This window comes from Aptenodytes forsteri, unplaced genomic scaffold (assembly GCF_000699145.1).
Source record: "Aptenodytes forsteri isolate BGI_AS27 unplaced genomic scaffold, ASM69914v1 Scaffold96, whole genome shotgun sequence".
In the NCBI taxonomy this organism is placed as follows: Eukaryota; Metazoa; Chordata; class Aves; order Sphenisciformes; family Spheniscidae; genus Aptenodytes; species Aptenodytes forsteri.
In genome coordinates this window covers 3,760,826-3,788,603 of record NW_008795029.1, presented here as the reverse complement: position 1 = coordinate 3,788,603, position 27,778 = coordinate 3,760,826, and the positions used below count along the sequence as shown (strand labels likewise).

The following is a 27,778-nucleotide window of genomic DNA, read 5'->3' as shown; positions in this document are numbered from 1 at the left end:
GACCATCTAACCAATTCCTCACCCACCGGACAGTCCACCCATCAAATCCATACCTCTGCAGTTTAGAGAGAAGGATGTTGTGGGGGACCGTGTCAAAGGCCTTACAGAGGTCCAGATAGACGACATCTGTTAGCCCTTCCCATGTCCACTGATGTAGTCACTCCATCATAGAAGGCCACTAGGTTGGTCAGGCAGGACTTGCCCTTGGTGAAGCCATGCTGGCTGTCTCGAATCACCTCCCTGTCCTCCATGTGCCTTAGCATAGCTTCCAGGAGGATCTGTTCCATGATCTTCCCAGGCACAGAGGTGAGACTGACTGGCCTGTAGTTCCCCGGGTCTTCCTTATTTCCCTTTGTAAAAATGGGGGTTATGTTTCCCCTTTTCCAGTCAGTGGGAACTTCACCAGACTGCCACGACTTCTCAAATACTATGGATAGTGGCTTAGCAACTTCATCCGCCAGTTCCTTCAGGATCTGCGGACGGATCTCATCAGGTCCCATGGACTTATATTAGCTATTGTAGTCTGAGTTTTCCCCTCTTCCCCCCTCTGTTCCCCTCACTCCTTATCACAGACATGTTTTGAAGAGCATTTCAAAGATGTGGAAGTGTGGTAAATAGCAATGGAGAGAAAGAAAAAATCCAGAATTACTGTCACTTTGAAACTAACTCTGTAAGTTCTGCTTGTAATAGGAAAACGTTCTGGAAAGAGAACAGTACTCTGGAGTAACTGCATGTGGATATTTTCAGTAGTTCCTATTGAACAGAAGTCAGCAGCAGCAAAGCTAAGCAGTGGAGTTTTTTTGAGAAAGGAAACTCTTTCACTGGAACAAAGTCTGTAATATTTAAGCAAGGGAGGTTTGGAAGAGACCCCTACTGAAAAAGCTTGGTCAGAGTAGTGCTAGAATAAGCTCTTTTCCACTGAACCGCCAAATTCTGCAAATAGGGGCCCTTTGCATTACAGAGATTGCTTGTTATATTATGTCATCATGAGACATTTCTGCTGAAGAAAATGTGGTTACCCATGCTCATCCAGCAATGAACTTTCTCGGAGAAGGGAGTTGGGGGTTGTGTCTTCCATCCAGGGAGACTAATTTTAAGTTCAGATGTTACTGAGCTTGTGAATTTGCCTGTGTTTCCTGTGTGATCTGGTATGTTTGACATCTGTTTGCATTGTTTGTTTGGCTGGTTTTGAGGGGGTTTCGAGACAGAGAGAGAATAGAGTGCATGTCTGTCAAAATGGTGAGAATTTGGCAAGTACCTATTTTTTGAAGATGGTTGGCTAGCAGAGTTCCTTTTGAATCACTATTTAGTATTGCCAGAAATTTCTCTTGATGTTATAATATTGATTCCCAGGGTGACTGGTGCTCCGAGTAGGCATGCTTTTATTTATTCAAATATGAAGTACAAGTTTGTGATGGTAAATTCTTTAATGTCCGAAATGCAACTCAATGTATGACAGATGAGAATGCTCAAGCCACCAAAAGCGGAAGGAGTGGGGGTGAGAAAATGAAAAACAAGAAACCCCTGAAACCTCTGACAGAAACTTCCGAGGAGAACCAAACAAATTCAGAAACTGGAACACATGTGTAGCAGATATGTTTTGGAACATACTGTAGTATTTTGGCGTACAGGATGGGAGGATTGTGCAGATAAAGATATCTTTGAGTTTGCATGTTTGTTTATTACATTTGCATTTTCCTAATCATAATTTGCTAAGTCATGTAGGATTTTGTTAGCTAAACAGATACAACTCTTGAACAACTGTGTCTTGGAAGAATCTTGGATGATTGAAATGCAAATATAATAAAGAAAATGCGGAGCTCAGTGGATCTGAAATACATTTTGTCCTTTTTTAGATAAAATGTAGCAAATACACAGTTACTGTGGAAATAAACTAGTCTTAAGTTGTTGTTTAATTGATATTGTGTGTCTTGACTGTTACTGGCTAGAGTTTAAGTACTGATTTATATAGTATGTTGAGATGCTTTGAGTAGGAAATGTACTACTGAAAGTTACGGTAAATTCCATTTAAAATTAGATTTGTTTGTTTCCAAGTGATCAAATAGGAGTAGTAGGCCAATTTGATGGAACATGTGTCTGTATAATACATAGGATAGCTATTTCTATCCAGTTGTTACAATGAGAAAAACATTGAGGAGATGGGGTTAATTTGAAAAACTGTCAATTGGTACCCCTCCAGTAGTAATGGATACCTCCGGCTGGATGCAGTAGAAGGAATATTAGGATAGTAGTGCTGCTAAATAAGGCAAATGTAAACATAAGTTCTTTAATGATTATGTTTTGATATTTAGTTTTCAGCTTTTTAGAAATGTTGAATGAGGCAGCTGTGCCAATACAGTGGGACAAAAGGCTTTTCTCACCCTTTAATAATTGAGCTTGATTTAGTGAAGAAAACCATCTCCACAATATGCCCTGAGCTGGTGTTCTCTTAGGTGTGTAATGAACAGTTCAGGCTGCCAGGTTGTGACCTTGAACTTACAGATCAGTTAAAAAACAGGAAATGTGCCACACCAAGTCATTTAACACTGTGCTGAGACAATAGGTAATATCATATGCCCTTCAGGTGACAAGCACACAATTATTTATCCTCTACTTAAATCACAAATCACATGTTTGGTTCCCCCCCCGCACTTCATTTGTTCTAATAACAGATGCATGTAACTGACTTGCTAACATCTGTGTTAAGTAGGAACCTGAACAGAACAAAATGCACCTCCTGTGAAGTTCTGAGGGGAAGAAGTAAATTCACTGTATCAAGTCTTGGCCCCCGTACTGCACTGGGGAGTAAGAACTTTCTTCTGTAAGTTTGTGGTACTCCTGGCTGAGGGGCAGGCTTGGTTGGGGATGCTGATGGGGATGGAATGGTACTGAATAAAGCGCAGCTGTGAAATGCCTAAGCTCTTCAGTGAAGGAGCAGAAAGCCAGCGGGGAGAAGACTAGCAAGTGATTCTGTCAATTACACTTACTATAACTTAACTGCTGTAAGTCACCTTCATAGAGGATATTAGGTGCGTTCTACAACAAATTGAAACTCTTCTGGCCATTGTATCCTAGCAGGTTGTAACTGTCTTCCTGCTTAATACTAGATGAGCTGAAGCAAAATAAGGCAATAAAAGAAATTTGCCTTCAGAGGTAATTAAACTTAGCTGCTCTGGACTAAAGTAGATGAAACCAAATCATAGCTCATGGACACTCTCACAGAATGAAAACACCCTGGAATTGAAAGTCGTTTGAGGCTTGCATGTTTGAGGTGACTGTGCCTTTGTTAATGACTACTTCCAAAGCTGAGGAGGTGTGTTTGTAGAGTTGCCACCATTTATTACCAAATGTCCAAGCAAACTGTCTACCGTTATTAGGTAACTGTTGCCAAATGTAGCTGAAGCATCACCTTTTGATTATTTTATTGGTTTAAAAGAAAAATTGAAAAAGAATCATTCCTGTTAAAATATGCTTCTTGCTAGCTAAGTGGAGGAAAGACCTTCCAATACAACACAAAGCAGAGATCAAGATTTTAAGAGAAAATTGTGTTCCTCTGTTTCCTCCACCCTGACCGTGGCTTAGGCAGCAGTCACAACTTGGTTTACTGTTTCCGTGATGTACTGTTGGATGACATGGGAATAATAGCTACTCAGTATGATATAAATATAGCTACTAATGAAATAAAGGAAACAGATGACTCTGTCCCACAATGACAAGTCTTGAGAAGCTATAAACTAGAATTATCCTGAGAAGATTCTCTACAGTTGCATAGAAAGTCTAAAATAAGTACTTTCTGCATAGAATAAATTGTTAGGATGCACACACAATATCTTTTAGTATAACAGATGGTCACAAAAGCAAGAAAACAAAGTTGAGCTTTCAAAAATACATATTTTTCCTTTTTCCTCCTCCAAGTACACATATTATAAGCAAAACTACTGAGCATAATGTGCTAGAACCTCGACTGTTCTTTTATGCAACCTTCCTCCTTACCAAATCACAGCGTTAACACTATCTGTATTTGGAATATCACCATAGATCCATTCTCCCAGCTTACCTCTGACTGCTATAGTTTGAGCTGGACTTTCTGTATTTTCTGCAGTACTTGACTTATCTCAGCAGTAGCAGATGTTAAGCAGTCTGTCTGGTTTATGCCTTGCTTGAACTAAGCAAAGACTGGGACTGTGAAGAAGGTGCTGTAGCGGTAGCTTCTGGTGGCAGTACCTGGAAGGGGCTGGTGATGGAGGGGATGAAGGAGATGATGGTTGTTCAGTGCAGGCAGCATGCTCAGGGTCCTGGTGCCTACTCTAAGGCAGACAACGGTGACTGCAAGTCTAAATTTTAGGACTGCTCTCCCATTGCAACCAGCCACGGGCTATACCACCTTTCTCAAATGTATGGACACTTTCAGGGGCCAGAGAGCAGCTGGCAGAGAATTGGTACCAGGGGTGTGGTTGGGTAGGCTTGGTTGTTGTTTTTTTTTTTTAACAGGAAGGGAGAGTAGAAATTGTGATGTAAGCCAGGCAAGATCTTCAGGATTGTGGCCAGCAAAACTACCCTGATAGAGGATAGTCCATGCAATGCAGCTTACTTCTTTTAAGGATAGAAGCTGTGTCTTATCCACAGCCTACTTTTCTCTGCCTTATTATCCAAGATAAATCCCATGAAGGGGAAAAATGGGTTTCATAAGTGATATTATTATTATATTTGGACTAGTTATTAAACAAACAAACAAAACTGGGGTCTTGAATATAGTACACTTCAGTACTCTGTGTAGGACGCACCGCTGCTGTGCTGGAAGTGTTCTGCCGTTGTCACCACTAATTCTTACCCATGGTAGCAGATGGTCTAGTAGTGCTTGTGCTTCATGGTGCACTGCACAGGAGCCGGGAGGGAGCCATTCTGCTGCATCTAAGGCTCTGAAGCTTTATGTTGCCCCCAATTCTCATCCTTATCTTTCTAATCCTGAAGTAGGGAGATTGCTTGTTTCAATCTTTTTCATTGTTATGGGGAGGGGTGAGTGAATTTGTGCTGTTCTTGAACAAGGCAGGCATCTAGCCCTTTCTGTCTTGCAAGGTTTCTGTACTTCGATGACAAATAACCTTTCATACAGATAATTGTAAAATTCCAGGTAGTCTGGATCAGTAGTGGTGCTTCTTGGTTGGAGATTTCAAGGTAATTAAAGTTTCATAAGGCTTTTACAGCCTAAGACGTTGATTAAAATTGATTCTGATTTGTCCTTAGTCTTTCCAGCTATTGAAAGTGACTCTTCTTCATATCAGTTATTTTAAATGAATTCACTGATGTAGTGTTTCTGTGCACTTAATATACTAGCATGAAGCAATTTCTGAACTAGCTTCCATGTCCTCTTACTGCCTAATATTGCAGCCCATAGGAGGCAAAGTAGTCTCTGCTCAGAGCTGAGAGAAGACTGAATTAATTAGGCGTTTGGGCCTTTTAACATGTGACTCAGGGCTAACCCTTTGCTATAAATTAACTATACTGCAGTCAGTGTTAATGGAGTATGTTGTATTAAAAATATTACATTATATTGCTTCAGCTCACTTGGCAGCAATATGCAAAGTTTGTGGTTTTCACTGTGCAACTATTCTGAGAGAAAGATAACTTAAAGAGAAGATACAAGAGCTCCTGAAATGCTCTATTTTTAGGGTTCTATAAAATAACTGTTGGATCATTTTTCAGGTAGACCCTCGTGCCCTTTTAAAATTACAAACTCCTGTCCTATTGCTCTCTGACTTCTTTTTTGGTAAAGTAATATATCTTCTACTAATCTAGCATCTGACGTAAATATTCACATATCTCAGCTGTGAAGCAAACACTCTGCAAACTGGCAAATTAGTCTTAAAAGGTGAGTACAATGTAATCCTCAAACTAGTGCCTAATCCTTTTGTCACCAACAGGTAATCCAGACAGAAGGTAGTTGTGACTGGATGGAGAATGCCTGAGCCAAATTACCGACTCTGTTAGTCTTTGTATGGAGATGTTAGACCCTGAATTAACAAGCCCAGGCATGTCCAGGGACAAGCTAATGAGCTGCATTGACTTGCCTGGGAAGAGCTTTTGAAACTACAGTGAGGGACAGGCACTGAGGGTGCGGTGCTTCCACAAACACTTTCCCAAGTGGTGTAGCCAGAAATCCCTACCCATCTCTGTTGCACATTTCTGCCTCGGTGCCCAAATTATTGACCTTCTGCTATCTCCTATCTTCTAGCTGTGTTAATGTGACTCTTGAGTGGGGAAGCTGTAAAACAGGTCAGTTGAAATGATCTGTGTATTTAAAAATGCCAACAACACCCACACATGACCCCTGAAACTTAATTCTTCCTCCCTTCTCCTCCCCCAGAATGTTTATTTTCATTGTTCGGTGTTTTTTAGCTTGGATCAGGTTCCTCAACAGTTTCAGTGCAGCATGCCACAGGGACAGGGGTGCATGGGTGGGGAAAGTAGAAGGCTTTTAAATCCGTTTGCACCAGGGATCATAAAGTGGAATTTGCATCCTTAGGACCATCCAGGCCCTAGCTAGTAACTTCATTCATCTGTGAGCTGGCCCCATGTTTGAAATAATAGGTTGTTGGTAGATTGTTTTTTCCCTAAAGAGAGATTCACAGAAGGAAGGGGTCAGGTGTGACATGTCGTATCTTTGTTTTGAACACAGGGCTTAGGATTTAAACGTGCCAGTGAAGATCTGTTCAGTCTGAACTGGGGGGACATAGGAAAATTGCTGCCATATGGGTGAAAAACATGCAGGAGTGTGTGGGGTTTCCCCACCCTCCCCCAACCTGAGGTCCTCGTGAATGTCAGACTTCGGAAAGAAATTAGTTCAGACGAGAAGAATGCTTTTACCTCATCGTTGCTGGTCTTATTGCTGAAAATCTAACTTTTAAAAATGTAACTTGAGTTTTGAAATTACACCTTACACCATTCAGCATGCTCTGCTGTTTCCTGCCTCCTCCCATACAGTGTCTAAAAGTTTAAACAGACCCAGACTCTCTGCAGCCTGGGGCAGCTCTGAGGAAACCAGCAGGAGTGGCTGGGTGCCTCGGGTGCAAGTTTTGGAGTCTCTTGCTGCTGCCTGGCAGCCACCCAAGTCTTGAGAAAGCACGGGACAATGGGCTCGAGTTTGGGAGCGTGCTGAAGAACCACAAAGAGGAAGGCATCCTGTAAATGAGTGGTGGTAAACCTTTCTGACCTCTTGTGTCAGGTTTATCTTCAAGGAGAATTGCAGGCCCTTATTGTGTAGTGTCAGGTCAAATGACAGGTGCCAACAGCTTGTGATTATTGGCCTAGATTTAACCTAGTTCTGGCAAGGCTAGAAGTTGTTTGAGCCAGGTCAGATGTAGGCCAGCTGGTGGCAGAGCAGTGACTGTATAGAGGAGGGCAGGACCTGGCTGTGCTCAGCACCTGCACTGTGCCTTACATGGGCCTGGTGATGAGGAGGAGGAGTGCGGGTTGGGTGGGCATATGGACATAGCCAGTACAGGCAAAGAGTTGTAAACAGAAATTGTGCAGGGTGCTCCTGTACACAGAGAATTGTTTAACAGGGCAGATCAAACAATCTGCCCTATCAGTAATATACCTTTGTATATGTTTAGACTAGCCAAAGTGTAGACCCTTTTTTCACTCTCCTTTCCCTCCCCCCGTTTTTTTTTTTTCCCCTAGTAGATTTTTCTTCTTTGTGAATCATTTCATATACAGTGAAAAACCCTGGCTTCCAGCCAGCCCAGTCAATAGGTTTCACTCATTAATAAGATTTGCTTGTGTGCAGAGCAAACAGTGCTGTTCAAACAGTTTCCTAATCAAAACAGTTGTACCACCATGTTAACCCTCTTGGAGCTGGAGGTATGTACCATTGCCTCCAAAGACTTTGTGCCGCAATTATGGACTGCGGAATGTGCAGTCAGACCCATCTGGGTTATCTTGCCATCTGGAGAGCAGTGGAACTCCCTGCTGAAAGAGGGGACAGTGATAACACCATTTATGCTACGTACAGGTGCAGATGTTGGTGAAGTCGTCCTTGGGTTTTCCACAGGGATGTTCCCTGCAAGGGTGGTGACTGTGAATGAGACTGATTGAAAGATACGGGCGACGGTGTTTGGGAAGTGCATGCTACACTGCAGTCAGGTGGAGGATTTCTGCAAGAGATTAAAGGGTACAGTGAGGATAGCAAGCAGTGAAAGTAAACAATTTCAAATGAGGTCCAAAGCAATTATTGGAAGGTCACGCGTTTAAATTACTCTCTCAAAATATTTTAGAGAAACTAGGTTGCCCACAAACTCCTGTGGTTGAAGAATAAAAGTAGAAGCTTTGAAAATACACAGCCATCATTACAGAGATTCTCAGCAGCGTAACTTGGTGTCCTCCGTTCAGCGCAGTTCAGATGTCTTATTTATCCTTTCTGCCATATTATTTTGTAGGTTTGTGTAATTTCATTATTGCTTTTCTAAGAAGTTTCAAGTCGCTTGCTGTGCATATCCAATAAAGAGCCTGGTAATGAAATCTGCCTTGTTAATCTCTAGTTTAATGTTTGCCAGGAGATGGATCTGGTAATCTCTAAAGGACAAACAGGAGGAGGAGAGCACTGAGGGCAGAATGAGCACGACTTGGGTGTAATGGGTCAGCAGCTCTGTGGAAGCCAGAGCAGAAACCCTGGTGGATACTATGGAGGGCAGCTGTGGATGGATGGCAGAGTAGTTTAGAAATTGGGACTGGAAATCTGGAAACTGTCACCAGAAGCAGCCCGAGGGTGACAGAAGAATGCAGCAGCAGCTGCAGGAGGGTACACGGAGCAGCCCAGCCAACAGGAGGGCTAGGTGGAGCCATTCAACAACAGCTAAAGGAAAAGGCCAAAATTTGAGAGAACACTGGGGTGTAATAACTTACAGCTGGGACTTTAGTAAGCTTTTAGATTTCAGAAGGGAGATTACTTTGTGTTTGCCATTTTCATAGTCTTCCATCGTGTGGATTTTTTTTGGGGGGGAGGTAAATGTGTTCTGTTAACATTTGCTGGGGTAATGTATTACTGATGTCTGGCCAAACTGCATGGGTTTGGGAAGCTTTGGAAATCTCTCTCCCACTAAGACTGTGTCCATCGGTATATTGTATCTAGCAGGATTTAGTTAAAGTCTGTGTTTCTGTAGCAAAGCAGTGGCTGCAAACTGTATGCGAGCAACTCGCTCTAGCAGAGAAAGTCTGCTACCAAACCACATTGCCAAAAAAACAGCTTTCTCGAGCCTTGTGAATGTCTCTGACTGTCCTGGATTCCTTCATTTTGAACATGCTGCTGTGCTCAGTGCCTGGGGAACCACCCAGCTCAAAGCTGCTTTCTGAGGATCACGTGCTCCTCAGGCATGCCATGCTCTGCTTTGTATATACAATGAAAGACGCTTGGAAGAAGTTTCACTGCCCCTCAGAGAGTGCTTTATATAATGCCTGAGAGAGACTGGGCAAGATAAAAGTTTCAGCTTTACATATATATTAGCCCTTGGCTAATGTATATGTATGTATACTAGTGTATATGTATATGTACGTATACATATACTATGTATATGTACACTAGTTCATGGCATGGAACTGTCTGCTGGTGCCATAACTACCAAAACAGCTAATTTGGTAGGGGTAAGAGGGGGTTAAAAAGGTGAGGGGAAAAGCTCTACTGTGTGGTTTTTTTTTTTTCTCTGTACAGTCAGGGGTAGTACTTGGGTGGCTCTGGGTTGCAAATGCAAACTCTGCAAGATTTGAGTGAGGGAGGTAGGTCAACAGGGCCTCAAAATGCAGATCTGGGAATCTGCTGTGACTTGACATGTCTAGTTGCTGCCCTTCTACAAAAATATATAGTGAAAAGCCTCATCCTAAAATATTGTTAGCAATAACCCCATGCTTGGAATTTTCTTTGGGGATTGTTATAGACATCTGCCTCAAAAATCAGAAAGAAACAGCCCCCCTCTCTCCAACAATTTTAGAGCTTTTCCTCCCACAAGTTTAATTGTCATGTTAAAGAAGCAATAATGGTATTTTTACTATAAGCATACTTACAAGCTCATCCACAGAGCCCAGTGCTTCAGTCTGTTAGGTGAGTACGACATTAGGAATTTTAGTGTCTTTCACAATACTAAGTGGAAAAAGCTGCTCATCAGAAAGAATTATGTACTGTGTAAAGAAGTATGCCCTGAAGAAATCTTTCCTTGCTCTGAAGCCTTTCTTGAATAGGACAGTCCTTAAATCATTGTTTTAAAACTTGTTTTTGATGGAAATGTACTTTGTGGGAGCTATAGGATGTCTTTAAACTGTGCTTCTGGTTTGTTTTATTTCCAGGGAAGGTAGCTATACAGAAAGAAGATCTGCAGAAGTATCATAACAGAGACACCTGGTTTCAACTCCAGCATGTTGATGCTGATTCAGAAGTACAGGTGAGATTATCTTGGCAAAGGAGTTTTTGTAACAGGACCATGGCAGCTTTATGGGTTCCATGGCTCTGGGACAGATGTGTTGCTTCCCTACAAAAAGGAAGCATTGCTCATTCGTATTGTTTAGGTTTCAGTGGTATTTGCAACTTGTGTGTGTGTAGGGTGGATTATGAGTGTGTGTAAATCAATGGGGTCTAGATTCTGCCTACAGAAATAATTAAAACTATGTGAACTATCAGGGTCACTGATACAAGGAGGGGTGTGGTTATCTCAAGTATCAAGTAACTTCAAAACCCTATAAATAACTGTTGATTCCTCAGGGAGCGGAGCCAGCTTGAAAATAATATCTGCAGGTACTGTTTTAAATAATTATGTAGGCAGGTTGTCACAAGAATGGCAACAAGTACATCTTGGACGAAAAAACCACTCCTTGCCAGATTTCTAGGCCCTGCTCCAAACCATGGGAATGCTGGTAATTGTATCACTTCAGCTTCATTTAGGGTTTGGTACTTTGCAGATTTTGGTACACAGTGAGACTCCTCTTTTTTTGTACTAACCCTCTTTTGAAGCAGATTCTATTTTCTATTACAATATTAGGTCTTGTGAAAGCGGTCATTATAACAAAGCAAGAAATTAAAATGATGTAGCAGGATATCAAGTCAATATAAATCAGTACAATATTTGCTGGAAAGCATGTTCTCTGTTTGTAATTTTTTGTACAGTTTATCACTTCCGCTGTTTGTATCTTTTACAAGAGTCCAACCATTAAAAGCTGTTTCTGGGCTCCATGATAAGTATTTATTACAACTAGTAGAAATATGAATAGCACTCTGATGATTTTATCCATTTACTTGGATGTTCCACAGTCTTCATGTTAAGGAGTCTGCAACAGGGCTTTGTTTTCCATAATAGTGGGAGCAGATTTATAAATACTTTGTAAGAATTCTTATGCAAGTGAAGATAGCGAAATGGAATATTTTTGTGTTTGTATTTTTTTACATTTGTGGTATCTCAATTGTATCTTTTTCTAAACACTTTTTCATTTATAAGAGCAAAAAGAATATTTGTGTTAATAATTATGCAATGTTACTCAGTTTTTCTCCAGTTTTAAGGAACATAATTTAAGAAATTTCAAGTAGTTAACATTTGCAGTGAATCATGCAAATACTAGTAATCAAAAAGCAAATTTAATGTGCCAACTATCAGTTTTATCATTCTAGCAGTTGTCCCCATTGGCCACATAATCTAGTGGATTAAACGTTGATCTGCGTGCCAGGGAACTCCTGCATCTTACTTCTGTTTTTGTCAGCCAGTGGCCTTAATGCTATTTGCCATGTTGCAGAGCACTTCATGGTTATTTAGTTATGCATCACAGCACTGTATTGAGGTAAGCTACTGTCACTCCCACACTTTGAATACAGAGAGAATAAGTGTCAGAAAGAATGTGGCTTGTTTGAGGTCATACAAGTCAGAGTGAGGAATTAAAAAAAAGAAAAAAAAAAAAGTATCAAAGAGACCAGGTTTCTAATTCTTTCTAACTCATTAGGCCATGATATGAAAGAAACTGGGTGACAGTGATAAGCCTGTATAGGACTTCTCTTTACTGTGTGCAAAGCCTGAAAATATCCAGGTTTTAAGCAGACCAATCGGCACAGTCAGAAGCTGAAAACCAGCTTAAAATGAATGGATTGTTGAAATATTAGTGATCTTGGGTGCTGTGGTTCTCAGATGCCCAGTTCTGGGACACATTTGGCCTCATTTTTCAGAACAGAAGGACTGATTTGAAATTAAGGATAATAACATTTCTGATGTAAGAACTGGTATTTTGAGCTGTCTATCTGAAGTTTAATGAGTAGAAGTTAAGGTTTTGTTCTTGACATGGTTTGGACCTCACCTGTATGAGTTCCAGAAATGGTACAAATTTTCAAATGGCAATACCGTTTTCTGTCTTCATACATAGAGAGGGAATATAGTATATGATGAGGAGATTCCTCTCTTTTTTTGCGAATGTAAAATAATACAACAAACAAACAGAATTCTAGTGTTAATGGAATTTGAGTGGATTTCTTCATATTTTTGTGCTGTTTTCTCAAATTTTATTCAGAAGCTGTAAGTATTCTGATGCTGTACAAAATAAATAAGCCTATATATTTTAAAAAAAAAAAGTGTAAGCGGTAATGTTGTATAACTTCATCAGACATAGTTGGCAAGGTGTTTAGTTTGAGGCTTTGCATTCAGTTTTATGGTTTTTCAGCGTTGCTAATTCTTACTGTCTTATAAAGATGTTTTGTACTGGCAGGAATGCAATGTGAGATTATGACTTGATAAACTTTATGGCAGACGAGGATGTTACTGACAGCAGGACTATGTTAATTGTCAGCCTACACAGATATGAGCATTATTGTCAGATGCTTTAATGCCACATCCATTTATTGCTTGACAGCAAGATGTACCAGAGTCCTGCATGATTGCTCATCTTGAAGAAAAAATGAGGGCATTGTCCATCTAGGCTAAGAGCTGCTAAGAGGCCTGTAATCTCACCACCACTGAAGCTGTTCGGTGTGGTGCACGGTCCCACATGGAGCAGTACAGGTGCTGTGCAGCTGCTCAGCCCACGGATGCAAATTGGGCATTACCCACCCACATGCCCTTTGTGGCTTTGGTTCATCATTTGGTCTAGCAAACTAGTTTATTGAGATAATCAGCATAATCAGGTGCACCTGAATGTCTCTTCATCTGAGTGGGTGGGTAAGAGTAGCCATTAGAACATGGTGCTGTGTTGTTCAGCAATGGATTGTAATTGCCCCTTGAGGTTGACAGGCTTTTATTCTATTGGTAAATCAATGCCCCCGCATCTTACTGGCTGGTTTTGCTCTCACTAGTTTGAAAATAACATATTGCGTAGTCTGCTATAGTCCTGTCAGTGTATACCCTGAATGCTCTTTAGATATAGCCTGGGTGATGAAACTGTTGTGCTATAAGTGGTTTAAGTTCAAGCTGCTCAGTGGAGAACAAATTATTAAGCTCCAACAAAACTGTATTTGTGTTTGGCATACAAATATGAAATGACATGATTTCTGAATATTTCCTTTTTAAATATACTAAAACACGTTAAATGCTATCAGGAAGATTTATTATACAGAGTGAAGAATGAAACTTGACGGCAGCCGTTAAATGCATAATTCATGGCTTAACCTTCCAGACTGGAAAACTTGTTCTGAAAGTATGAAGCTGTAACCAGGTGGGTTTGTGCAGATTTAGTTGAAGGAATTTTAAGTTCCCATCTTCTGATGGAGCCTGCCTACCCTTCAGTGGGATGTTATCATGCCCAGAGCTAAATACCCAGTGTCTGACAGTACAAGCGCTCAAACATTTCAGTGGGAAGTAAAACAAGAATTGAGCCATTACTGAAAATGGTTTAACTTTTGCATTGAAATAGACTATGAACAATCAGGCAGCCTCAGATGGAGGGGAGGGACTAGCAACAGAAGACACAACATTCTAAGCTGTTTGAAGTCAGTAAGAACATGACATTGAACGCTTTCCATGGGACACATCTCTTTTCTACTAGTCCTTTGTCTCTCAGGACCTGCTATATTCTCATTCTCATGCTTTTTGAGGACTGGAAGCAAAAATTGCCATGCTGTTGTGTGTACATCTCTCTTGATCCACGAATGTTTGCCTTTCCTTCACACGCTGAAGTTTACCCAACAGTAACTGATTCAGATATTTGCCTGGGGCTGTAGATGACAGATGCTCTCAGTGGTCCATGTGTTCTCAGTGGAATTTAAGCCCAAGTGCACATGCAATCTTTAAAAGGCCTTTCCTGTTTTTGAGTAGTTCTCCCCTTCATTTTTTTTTCACAGTGACTTCAGCCTTGCATAGTTCAAGTCCATTTTGTGAAGTTTGAGCTTTGCAAACCAAATACCCTTTGTGCGCATGTAATCAGTGAAGCGGTTAAAGATCCAAAGCGGGGGAGAAATGCAAGGAGAGTTAGATCATTCTGACCTGTTTTCCTGTGCAGGCTCTTGCTTTAAAAGTTCCCCTTTTCAAGTGTGCTTTGAGTTACTTCCTCTACAGCACTGACAAATGTGAAATGGTCATGTTCTCTTACAGCTGAATTCTCAGTATTAAATGACAAGAGTGCTTTTCCAAAGCCAGTCATGCTCAAGGTCTTATGTAAAACTCGTTGTTGTGGGTGAAAAAATCTGACATCAAAACTTGAAAATTGCTCATTTCCCCTTCTTCCTCATAAGAACTTTGATGTGTCTGAAACATATCTATTTGGCTATCAACTTAAAAAAAAAAAAAGGCATGCAAAGGGCAGATAACCAACACTGAGGAAGCAAATTGTCTCACATTTTAACCTTCTGTACTCAAAGCTTTGTGCAAAAGATTTACTGATGTTAAGAAATACTTTCTTCAGACACCAAAAGCCCTTCCTCCTCCTTCCACCACATTAGCATTTTGCCTACCCAGGCCTTTGATTATTCTTGGTTAAACATGCCTATTCTTGAGTATGGACTGATATGAGTGTCAGATGGTGGACGACACATCATTAGCAGAAAACATCACTTACAGGTATGTTTGGAGAGTACACTTACAATTCTTTTGTCGTGCTGGAAATCACTGCTGGCTCTGAAATGCTTCTTGTATATTAGCTAGAAGAATATATCAAGGGCACTCTGCACTGCTCAGAAAACCTCTCCTCCTTTGTCAGCACCTTCCCATTGAACGCAAAATCTGTATCCCAAATGTCAGGCTTCATGAACGAAATCCTGGCCTTGGCAGGGTGGGAGTTTTGCCATGACTTCAGCAGAGCCAAGGTTTCACCACAAGCTTTTGAATTAGCTCTTCTTCATTCAGTCCTGTGTGACAGTTAGAGAAGTTTATACCAGATCTGCAGAGGAAGCTGGAAGTGTGTTACTCTGTTATTTTCTTTCACCCTACCTTCATAATATATGTAGAAGTTGCCATGGTCTCTCCCATAACTGCCTGCTTCCTGTTCTGTATAAATCAATGCTTTTTACTTATGTAGAGCAAATCATGTTGAACTGGAATGGCTCTGATGCTAATTGTTACTTTTCTTACGAATATGGTTTGAAGATAAACTAGGTTGAGCAAATTGTCTTTAGGAGCAACTGTATAGGGCTGTTTCACTCCAGTGATTGACAGAATTATCTAGTCTGTTAAACAGTTAAGAGCATTGCATGCCCACTGTCCAACACTGACATGAACTATCTTTCTGTAGGTATTTAAATGCTTCTAGCGTAAAGATGAGTCACTGACGCATTTTGTATAACCTACTGTAAGCATGGGTATATGCAAATTGTAAAAAGAAGAAGCTGCTTCCAGGTTTAGTATCAGCTTTCCACCACACACAGGAAATAAATGGGTGTTACCCTCTATTTTATGAACAGTGGCTTTTAGGTTTCTCTCTTCTAGTTGTTTTGAAAAGAGATGAAATCTCTGTTTTGATAGGGTGGGAAGATTCTCAAGGCTACATGCCTACCGACAAAATTATTTCAGAGAACTGAATCAACCATCAACAATGGTAAATAATGTTTGTGATAAACAAAAAGACCAGTTATTGACCAGATCCTGCTTTGTGGCAAGACTTCCTCCCTATGTGAATGTAAGAGCGCAGTATTCAGACTTATCAGTGCAAAGGGGTAAGACAGTCTATCCAGTTTTGGTCTGTTAATTTTGAAAAGCTAGTTTGTAACATGGCATGTGGTAAGGAGCACCTACTGTTGAATAATAAATTTATATTATTTCAAAATAACATACCTGCATTCTGTATCTGCAGAACACAATTTGTCTGGGGAAATGAAAGCCAGGTGGCTTTCATTTACAGTATCTGCATACTGTACCGCATCAAAGTACTTGAGAGGAAAACATGACTAATTATAAGGATTTTGACCATATGGAGGTATTCTTCCTTTAGAGAAACAGGAAGGCTAATATTGTGCCATTGGACGATGTTTGCTAGTTACTGAGCAATTCTGACATGCTTGCACATACGGAGACCAAGCAGACATCAGCTCTGCTTTGCCTAGCATTTATGAATCCATGCAGTGTTCATTAGAGCTGTTGCACTTTCCTCAGCGATAGACTGGATTTTCTTCCAGATTCTTGTGTGCCGCACTGTCATCCAGCAGGCAGGCTGTGATCTGGAGCATGATCCTTAGACCTTTCCCAGCTGCCTGCTGCCCTCTGCTAAAGGAAGGAACAGCTGTTACAGCAGCAAATGTAGGCAGCAAACTCACTCTTCCTCCTGCTCTTGAACCTGCTGTTAGGCTGTGACCTCATATGGGGCTGCTGATAGTACTGCAGGGCTGGATTTACCTAAAGCAGTAGCTGCACCCTTGGTCTTTCCTCTCCCACTCCTTCATGGACAGCATTTAGTGAGCCCTTGGAGTTTAGGTCGGTTTTATTGTTTGTTTTTAAGCCTTACCAGCGCCAGAAAGTTACATCTCAAAGTTGCCGAAGAGGGTTTCAAAGTAGACAGGATCTGTCTAATAACATTTGCTACATCCTGAAATAAAATCTGGAAAGACAGACAAAGGAACGGCACAGGTTATGCCATAGTTTGGAACGGTCTGTGTGCAGTGCTGAATTCTTCCAATGCTTCTTTCTCCAGACAACTTGCAGCAAGGGAAAGTAAACCAAGACACCAGGGGTATCACAATCCTAAATTTGAGATTCCAAACAATAAGGTGCTGGCATTAGTCATGGGCTGTGGTTCATATCACCTGCTTAGCCTAGTCCTCTCCTACAGCACCTCCCTGTTACATCTCTTCCCTCCTCCATCGCCAGGAGCTGGGGTGAGACTGCCTGCAGTCACTCTGTACCAGCAGGAGGAAGAGTAAAGAGCCGAAGGGGGGTCCCAGTCCCTCCTTCCACACTCCTGAGCAATCCACACTCCTGAGCAATGAGCAGAGTTGAGCTGAGCTGCGGAGCTGTTGAGGTTGGGGAATGATGCTGGGATAAGGGTCCCCATGTGGAATAAATGTTTGGAAAACTTCCATGCAGATGCACTCCCACCTTGGAGGGGAAAGTCCCTAGCGAAATTGTGTAGGCTGGTGAGAAGTAGAATGGTGGGGGATCACAAACCTCTTGTCCAGCAGGTTTAATAGTAGAGAAATACCTTTTTTAGGAGTTTTTGTGATATCAGCTATTGTTCTTCTGTAGAAGAGAGTGCTGTGTGAGCCCTCTATATGAAGATAATTGACTTGATATTTAACGTTCAAGTATATTTTCTGTTTTTGTTTAAAATTAACAGTGAAGACTTGTTCTTTTCCTTTGTTTTTAAAAAGTGAAAGATTTCTAAAAACTTTCACAGTAACAAAAAGAATGGAGATCTGGTTGATACTTCCTTAAAGATACGATTTAATAGATTTGGGTACATTTGGCTCCTGTCTTTTGAACTTAGGCAGACTGTCAGTCTTTTATGCATTTACTAGAGCCTCAGATATAGAGCACAGAGGTTCCTAGTGTTTGTCGGTGGCTTTTCGTAAATCTTTCCCTGAAAAACCAGGTCGCATCTGTTTTGAGTTAGATCAGATGTTGCATCTGAATCTACAGTCACTGGATCATGTGGTGTGTGTCAGATTCCAGGCCAAAATGTGTGCACATAACTGGACTCAGAAATGGCTCCCAGTGGTGTCCTGGTAACTTTACAAACACTGCTCTGAGGCCCACCACTTGTTCAAGATGCTAAAAGTGCTTCGTGCCAGGATGGCAGAACTTTGTCATAAGAATAACTTTAGGATAATCTATAGTCATGTGTTTTCTTTTCTCCTTCAACATACTGTGTTTAAATTAAACTGCAAATTTGCAGCTGCTGGAAACGTGATACAGGTACGTAGCATTTGTATACTTTTACTTGCTTTACAACTGTTTTCTGGTGTTTCAATCCACAGTAACTCACAGCTGCGTTCCAAGGAGAAATGAGGTGACTGGAGACAGGCTTTTCCTGTATCTATAAAAACAGGACTTTGAGTCTGCTTTTTCTTTTCTTTGCAAGCTTATGATCCGCTTCAGTTTGTTTTGCAGGTAACTGTGTGTGGTTCTCCCTGATACCTGTTAGTGTTACGAGAATGTTAACAAGACTGGAACTTGATTCTGTTATTTTTTAGTAAAGGGGATATTTAACAAGCATACTATAATTTTTTTTCCTCAGTAAGGCCCTTTAAAAGTTTTGATTGTTACTGATTTCCTTTTGAATACTGTCTATTTCCCTACAAGAAATTCAGTCTACTGATGGCTTCTTTAATCAAGAACTGAAAAATGGAAGCCAGCTGCCCCTGTTATGTGTTGTTAGATGTGATTAGGAAGGACGTACGACCTATGAACCCACCCATCCATATCAGCTGGACTTTATGAAAAAGGAAGCATTTAGCAGTTGAGTTGGCATTCCTTCAGCTTGTTCCTTGAAAAAGTCCTACCCTTCCAAATGTGAAGGGTATGCTAATGAGCATAGCTGCTTCTAGGAACATCCTGAAATATTTTTTTTCTGGAAATGTTTTTAGTAATTAATGCATTCTACTTCAAAATTGTCAAACCCCCAGCTTCTTCTCTGAGTTTTTTCACTGTGCTGAAGGAAAAAAAGCTTTATGGCTTTATGGCCTGGGACTGATCCTAGACTCAATCCCTGGCTCCGCAACAGGGATTCTGTCTGAGCAGGACCAAGCTGTGGAGTTTCAGCTGTAAAACAGGGACAACATATTTTGTATCGTGCTGCATTATCTGATCTTTCCTGCTTGTAAATGCTGTCAGTAACTGTGCGCACCTAGTACAGTTGGAGGCTCTTGCTATTATCACAGTAGTTCTTTTAATAATAGAAATATGAATTTCTTTCTTATAAAATGTTAGTAAATAAAGATACTGGCAACTCCCTGTTTCTGTGGTATGTTTAATCCAGTATAGGTTGACCTTCTGTTGGTTAGATTAACTGTTGATTTTATGATACTGATTTATTGCATGGTTTTCCGTCTTCCCTTTGAAAAATGGTTTATCCGGTATTTTGTAAATCCAACTAATGCCATTGCTCAGGAGTAAATTTATTCAGATGAAACCTTATGTTTTGCCTGATGGTATAATTGATTTGGGAAAAAGCATTCTGTTTATGTAGGAGTTATATTTTCTGTGAATTAAGCCTGCAAGTACGTTACTGTAGCCTTATTTTAATGTATTTATGTATTCGAGTTTTTAACTGGAAGTAAGGAGGTGTTTTGGGAATAGTCATAGGGCTGCCGGTCCCAGTGATCCCATGACCTCTGTTTTGCTGTCCGAAGCTTTGAGTCACTTTTTGAGCAGCTGACCATTTTCAAAGACTTCACAAGAGAAAAGTGGGAGCTACAAGAAAAAATGTCTCTCGGCCCAAAAGAGGCAGCACTATCTTTTTGTGCTTAATGTAGCTGGGAAAATGTGTGAAGTACTGCTGACTTAAAAAGGTTTTTTTGCAGCTTAATTTCTAAAATAGGGAGCTTCCATCTTACTCAATCTGTGTGAGATCAAGCAAATGGGCACTGTAAGTAAGTTTGCATTCAGGCTCACCTAAGTGCATTGAAGCATTCTTTCTTTCCTGAGAGAAGTCAGTCTCACCTTTGTTTAAGATCAGCAGAAATATTTCTATAAAAACATTATCTTACCTTCTTGGTATTTTTCTACAAAGGAATATTTTCTCTAGAGTTTCTAAATCTCTGTTCCTGTCTCTTAATTTCTTCAAAACTTGTATTAGTGTTGATTTCTGTAGTAAAGGTAATATGCAGGATATCAACAAAGGTAACAGCAGTGTTTTTTACAGGTTCATAATATAAATTTGTTCTCCAGAGACTAGTGGTTTAGCTCCTGTGATAAAGTGTATGACCAGTGGAAGAGAAAACAGTGAAGAAAGAGTAAGGGAAAACTTAGTAAAACTAAAGCCAGAAAACCGTCCTGCTTAACCAGAGTTCTTAGCTGGTTGTGTGCCTAGCGCTTGTTATGCGTGGGTACGATGGGCACTGCAGTGGTACTGAGTCTTAAAGAGGGGGGTCTAGAAGTGGCTTTACGCATTTGTGCAGAGAAATCCTTCTCTTACTCATGAAGCCAGGCTTCAGTTTGGAAGAAAATGTCAGATGTTGATATTTGCGTATACTGACAGGGTGAAGGAGGATACATGTCTTGCTGAAACAGACATGAAGAATCAGGAGTCTGACAGCCAAACACAACATGTTTGGTTTTTGCATTCTTATTTGTTTTTATTATTTTCTTTAAAATGATGCAAAAGACACCTGGCAAGAGCCATCTTTTTAAACTCACACACATTTGGGTCCTTCCCTGTTCAAAATGCCAGCGAGCTGCTGCAATGCCTCTGCGACTTCGGCTTTTATACAGCTTGGAGAGGTCTTCTTTCTTGTTTTCTGGATGAACACCAGTATCATCTGCCACATGTACTTGAAAGGCCTGTGTTCCAGCCCTTGGACAGGAAAAAACGCTACTGAGTCAGAATACTGAAGGTATAAGTAGGTGCTAGAGGTTTGAGGCATGAAAGTGTGTGAAATGCAGGAAAGCGTGAAGTGTGCATTCAAAATAGTGCAGAAAGAATGGTACCGAGAAAGGGGTGTACAAGGAAGGGGAGAGAATGGCTGTAGCAGTATGAAACAGAATCTTTCATAGGTTTCTTTAGGACAAGTATTCAGGCGCTGACTTTAGTGTTTGTTTATACTGCTAAATGTAAGAGGACCAGGGAATGACCTTGAAATGAACTTCTGTGTGTCCATGCTACTTAATTGTTACTGCACTCCCTGCTCTGCTTTGGACTGCTTTCATCAGCTTTCATCCAGACAAATCTGCTGTAGAGGAAGTAGCTCTTAGCAGCGTAGGTACAGCTTGAGGCCAGGGTTTGATCTTCAGTCTCCTCTGTTACACAGGATAGACGTCCTTGTAGAGCAGGAGGTTGCTGTAACTAGTCAGAAGAGACAGGGAAGTCTCTAGCAAGAGTTTTGGTCGTGCAAAAAGAGGAAAGGTCAAATCTGGAAGATCTTACGAAAGGGGTGGCAACAGACTTGTATGAGTTGAGGTAAATCTGAGTCAAAGATGACACTCACATTTAGAGCTCTGACTAACTAGCAGGGTGGATTTTAGGGTCCTTTGGTCAAAAGGGTGGAGGGGAGATGGTTATGAAGGTGAATGACTCAATTTTGGCCATGATGATTTGCAGAAGATGATCAGGCAGTGCTGGCATGTCAGAATAGGTCAATAACAAAATGTATTTTGCATTTACTATATATACACTATGAGTGGTGCTGAGTTTTTGCCAGTGGGAGTGGATGCTCATGTTTTGAAATGTAATAGAGTTAATAAGAGGAATGCAGTTTGTATTCATGATTGCCTTTATTTTCTTAGCGTATTTGAGCATAACATCTTGGCCCAACTCATAATAAAGTTGATGTGATGGTAAGGAGCTGAAGACTGTGTAATAGTAGATGCTATGAATGCTAACAACATGGTTGAACTTTTTTTTTTTAGTTGCCCAATGTAGTTTTACTGATACTTGTCTCACAGTTCATATTATTTCATAATTTTAATTTTTCTAATGTTTAAAACATGTAGATGTTCATTTATAACACTGCTGTGATATATTTTCAATGATTGTGTTGCAGATCTTTGCTTAATATTTAAAATCCTAAATATAGATAAAGCTCCAATACAATATTTTTATGCCAGACCACAGACACTCCATATCCCTCAATTATTAAAACATACAAAGATAAGATAATAGTGAGAATTATGCACTGAAATTTAGTGAAATGGCTACTAATCTGGATTCTCTGGCAGTTGAAATACCTTAGCTATACAGCTATTACTTAATCTTTAAACTTCTCCTGGAATTACTTGCATTAACTGACTTCCTTTGTTTTGAGTTGGAATGGTGTGGCTGGCTATGCATAAAACTAACTTTTCATATGGTGTTTTTGGTGTGTTTCAGGGGAAGGTCCACCTTGAGCTGAGACTGAGTGAAGTCATAACAGATACTGGTGTCGTCTGCCATAAGCTTGCAACACGGTAGGATTTGAAATGTAACTGCAGAGTTATGAGAAACACACTGATTATAGATAGTGTGCAATGCTTCATTTAAAAATAGTTGGAGGAATCAAAACATTCATTGGACATTGAATGTTCTTAATCAGCGATATCCTTACGAATTTATAGGATGTGAGATTTTTTCATTTTCTCTTCTCCTTCTCTCTGCATGATCTACATAATTTTCTTCCTAATAGTCTTAAATGTTCATAAATCACTTATCCAATTTAGTCATGGCATAAATACTAAAAAGACATCAAAGGATAATATTAATGTCCTTCTGATTTGCATTAAGGACCTTGCCAGCTAAGCAAATTTGCAGCACAACTTGTGTGGTGACAGAGTGTTACAGAGCTGACTTAACAAACAAAAGTCTGCCATCAGTTACTAAAGCAGTCTCAGAATCAGCCATCCAATCTCACTCAAATGAATTGAAACCTAGAAGCCGCAGGACTCAAATGGGAGTCAAGATTTCGCCTTCCTCTGAGGAGGAGCCTGGAAGGCCATTGCTCTCTGACCATACCAACGCCTTTCAGGTGGCTACTTCAGGAGTAGTGGCAGAGGTGGTTGGCTTCTCTCAGGAATCTGCTCTGTATTCTCTGTCTGGCAGAAGAGCTGTCAAAATTGGAGTGCTGGCGTCATACGTTTCTAGCTATTTGGTGATTGTGTCAATACAAAAAATGCTCTGTTAGGAAGGTTTTGACCAGCTCTATTTTCAGACCAGTATCTGACATAATTTTGTTACTGCCTTTGCTAAGGCTTTGTTAATAAGCTGTCATGGTAGTCTTTACATCTAGGACCTGTTAACAAATGCAGGTGAGCCATGTGGTTGTCCTCCATCCTTCTAGGCACGCTGTTGATATGAGGATGTGCTGGGGTATGTGATCTTGCATGCCTGTGCATATACTGTCTAGGCCATCTAGGCCCTACCAGAGCTCTGCGAGTAGGTACATTTGAAATCTTTCTCGCCACAGTCTGCTGTGATGAGGCAGAGTGAATAACAGGGATAGTCTGGTGCAAGTTGCTGTGTAGGCTCTGAGCTCCAGTAAACTTACTAACCAGGGTGCAATGCCACTGAAACACAGCTGTACTTCTTCCAGTACAAAAGCTGCTATGTCAGTATAGCTGTGCACCGCCTGGAGGGCCCAGCCTTCCTTTAACTACTGCCTGAAGACTCTCATTGTGTCATTTTCCATTGTGTCATGTGCAATTTGAGTATGACTGAATGATGATGATCACACACATTCTGAGAAACCAGGGTTCAAACCTGCATCTACCAAGTCCTAGACTGGCATCTTTTGTTGAAGTGTTATTTGTATTGCTATAGGTCCTAGAGCTTTGCAGGAGAGGGGGAAATAGAAGGTGGGAAAAGGCAGTTCCTTGTCTAAACCTAATTGTGGGTTAAGACCCTGTGATGTCTGGGACCCTGCAAACATAGATTAACTGGAACATCCTTCCACTCTCACCATGGTCTGCTTGAATAGTTAGGTGGTATACTGAAGGACCTTCAGAAGTGTTTGCCTCGCTTTTTGTTCTGAGACAGTATGCCATGCCACAGCCAGCTTTCTTTTAAAGGTTTTGTCTTCAGTTAAATGAGACGTGGTAACACTATAGTACCAATGGATTTTTCAGTGAAATTCCTGAAATGCTAGAAATAAGGTGTCTGAAGAGGTCCTTCTTAACGTGTAACACATGCAGCTTCTTGCTTCATGAAAAGCAATAAGGCAGTGACAACTTTAACAGTATGGCAGCGTGCAGCATGTTTTTCTACTTTTCTGTTCATTCAGACAGGTTTTAAATCTTTATTCAAATTTTTGCCTATATGGCCTTGATTTAAAAATTATTTTGTTCACTTTCTACAATGCAGAGAAAATACCTAGATTGGCTTGCGAAGCATTCTGTAACCGTGATTTGCAAGGTATTGTTCAGTAAATACAATGTATTAGCTGAAATGCATAGAAAAATCCTGAGGTTTTAACCACTGAATCATAATGTTCAGAGTTTATCTTGATTTAAATCCAGTCCTTGGCTCTTAGAAACAAAACTTGAAAATCAGAGCCCAAGCAAGCTTTTGTCTGCTGAAGCCATCTTTTCCCATTGTTGTCTTCTCTTCTGTAGCTGACCTGGGCACTGTTTGGCTCTGGCTAGTTTCCACAGCTATTTGTTTTTTGAGTGGTAAATGAGAGTAGAGCTTAGCAGTTTAGATAAGGGAATTGGGAAATAAAAGTATTTCTAGAGTATGTAGTTCCGGTGGTGCAGGTTTTCATGGCAATGTGTCTTACGAGTGAGAAAGGGAGTGATAAAGAAAGGGGAATGATTACATCGGGGGAAAAAAAAGGCACTTCAGCATGTAGTCCAGCATTTTCTTCATGCCACACTGTTTGCTTTAGGAAGGTATACAGCAAACTGCAGCTTTCAATGTTTTTTCACATGATCTGAAATCTCATTCAGGTTTGTTCATAGATAGTTTGGTTCTAGTGCTTAGGCATGTAAGAAGAAAGTGCGGTAATTAAGCAATGCTCAACTAAATGTCTGTGTAGCCGGAATTTGCCAGCGGGAAGAGCAGCAAAGGTAGGTGAGGCAGAACCTTTGTTATAGGTAATTCATGAGTGAAAAGCAGAGACTGGGTGTATTAGGGTAGTGCAGCTTCCGATTGAGTTTTGTGAAGATAACTGATATTCTTGTGGACAGCTCATGAATCTGTTGCAGTGAGCAAGTAAGATGAGACTGTAAAACCATGAGCAAGAACCTAGAATCACTTAATCTTAAAAACAGGCCGTTCTGATGAATCTAACGCTTGTCTTGTGAACTTCCTTGACTTCCTTTTCTTAAGTTTAAAAATTTTCCCCCCTTTTTTTTTTAATGGAGCTCTTAGCTGCAAAGATGAACACTACCCTGCAAATGGCCTCATAGATGTAACTGGTTAAACAATTCAGGTTTGCAAGGAGAACAAAAGCTGCTTCCAGCGGACAGCTGTTTAAAAATACCTTAGAGACGCATGCTTTTTTAAGCCCCAGAATAGTGCTTGTTTTCGAAGACACTTATGCAGGCTGAATGAAGACTAGGCCTAATGAGGAAACTTTTTTACCTATCCAGAAAATAAATAAAGATCAGTTTTCTTAGGAGCTTACCCATAGGTCTTCACCAGCGTGCCCTCTGAGCCTGTGTGCATTGCTGCCACCTCTGCATTCCAGAAAGCCTCGAAAGCAGCTGGGGCCTTGCTGAGCCAGCCTGCAGTCCCATGGAGCACACTGTGAACAGTCAGCTGGACGGGTGGATGGGAAAATTCATCTGAATGGAAGGGCAAATCAAAATTGTTAAGTGCTGAGCTCTTGAACATTAAGTAGTAGATTATTTTAAAGTGCAAAAGGCATAAAAAGCTTCCTTAGCCTCTGCAGAGGAAGCAAAAAAAAAAATCAGTTTAAAAACTGTTACCTAATAGCTGCTCCTTAGGAAGCATTCAATACTTTTCATTTAGCCCTAAACCACTAAGCTGTTGTGCTTCATCAGAGCCCTTCAGAGGCCCTAGTCTCTGCCTGCTGCTATGGCACAATCTCCTGGACTGAATCTCTGCAAAAGAGATTATAAGGAGAAGCATTAGTGGATTTAAAAGGTACATTGGCAGTACAGATGCAGGCACCACACTCAGACTTACTGTGTCCCATGGCAGCTCCTGCTGTCATCCTCTGTAAGAACCACAACTATCTCTTTTGCACGCTCTTTCTGGGAACACTTTGCTACTTGTGGGCTCCCTCTGTGGAACTGCTGCAAAACCTGATGGTCCTAGTGACTGGCTTGGACACAGTTGTCAGCTGGGTCTCCATAAGTCTCTCATGTCCCTTTTACAGGATTCGGGATGCAGGCTTTTGATGTGTCGTATGTTCACGTCATACAGAGAGAGCAGACCTACAGCCTGCTGAGCACAGACCTTTGCCCAACTGCTTGTCAGATAAAAGACAACATGTCTGGACTTTGCAGCCTGGTACCTTCATGTACTAACTACTGTTGTGCCATGTAGTGAGTCATCTTGAGTGCTAGGAAAAAGTAAGTCTTATTCAGTAGGTTCTGGCTTCTCCCCTCCCTGTCCTTCACTCACAAAAGATCTCATGTTGTCTTCTTCCACGCTCTTCATAGCCTTCCTGGCCCTCTGCACAGTCAGTTGCTGCTTGTTGTGGCTACCAACATCTGGCCTCATCTTCATTGGCTGTAAAGTGAAGGCCATCTCTTGTTTGTCAAGTGGTTTGTCACCTGCCAGAAATCTGTCTGTAATTTTATGAACATTTTAAGGTACTAAGGTCATGGAAAGAAGTGGTCAAGACTTTCCCATGCTTCCTGCTGCTTATGTCCATACCCACCCCTTTGTGCTGACACGCGGCTCCTGGCAGCTGCTTAAGCAATGGTGTATTTTTTTTTTTCCCCCCTCATGTTTTTTAAGCTAAATCAGGCCTTAATCCTGTGCATCCTAGAAACTGCACTATTCTTTTTCTGTGATGCAGAGGAAGGAAAATGAGCAGCAGGGACCAGGGAAGGATGCTCTTTCTGCAGCCGTGCCAGGTTGAAGTGTTTGAACTAAGTCATGAATGGAGTGTGTGTACCCATAATCCATGAATACATCTGAAAAACAATGGCATGTGCTTCTCCCTAAATTGTTTCTGAGCCACCACTTTCCATATACAGATATCCTTCCTGCTTCATAAGAGAAGTACTCCAAAAGGAGCCCTAGACCTTTTGTAAACCTTTCCCCAGCATCGTTGGAGCAGACTCTGTGCAGCACATTTGTGTTTAGCACAGAAAGGTGGTTCTCCAGAAGCTTTAAGGCCTCTGGGCTGGTCCAGACAACTTTCTGTCATCTCGCAGAGCAACATAGGCTAGGATCAGCAGATACATGCATTTGTATTTATTTAATAAAGAGGAGGGCTCCTGCAGATAGCTTTGTAGAAATCCATAGGCTTCGCTGTGGTTAAGCTACCAGAGGCAACATTTAGAAGCAGTGTTCTGTATTTAGCAAGATGACATCTGACTTCCAGCATGCCTGAAGGAACAGGCCACTGAACTCCTGTTGAAAGTCAGCATGAGCTGGGAGCCTGGCTCCCTGATCTTCCTTTGAGGATTCCAGCATGTGTATGTAATTAGTCACATTTAAATGTCTGTATTTACTCAGTGTCCCCAGCTGCTCCTTCAAGTGTTGTCATATGTCTTGTCTCTTATGTTTAAAAAAGCTTGGAAACATCTGCTTTGGAGAGCTCCTCCCTCCCCCTGCTCCTTTTATTCCTCCCCCCCGCCCC

The 27,778-nt window shown here is 41.0% G+C and overlaps 1 protein-coding gene across 1 annotated transcript in view; it reads left to right on the top strand.

Annotated features, from left to right (window-relative positions):
• RASA3 (RAS p21 protein activator 3) overlaps positions 1–27,778 on the top strand; it is a 99,219-nt gene that overhangs the window by 14,502 nt on the left and 56,939 nt on the right. The window contains exons 3-4 of the mRNA XM_009276089.2: positions 10,333–10,427; positions 22,399–22,475. Of these exons, the coding sequence (XP_009274364.1) occupies positions 10,333–10,427; positions 22,399–22,475 (172 nt within the window). The remainder of the gene's footprint in view (positions 1–10,332; positions 10,428–22,398; positions 22,476–27,778) is intronic.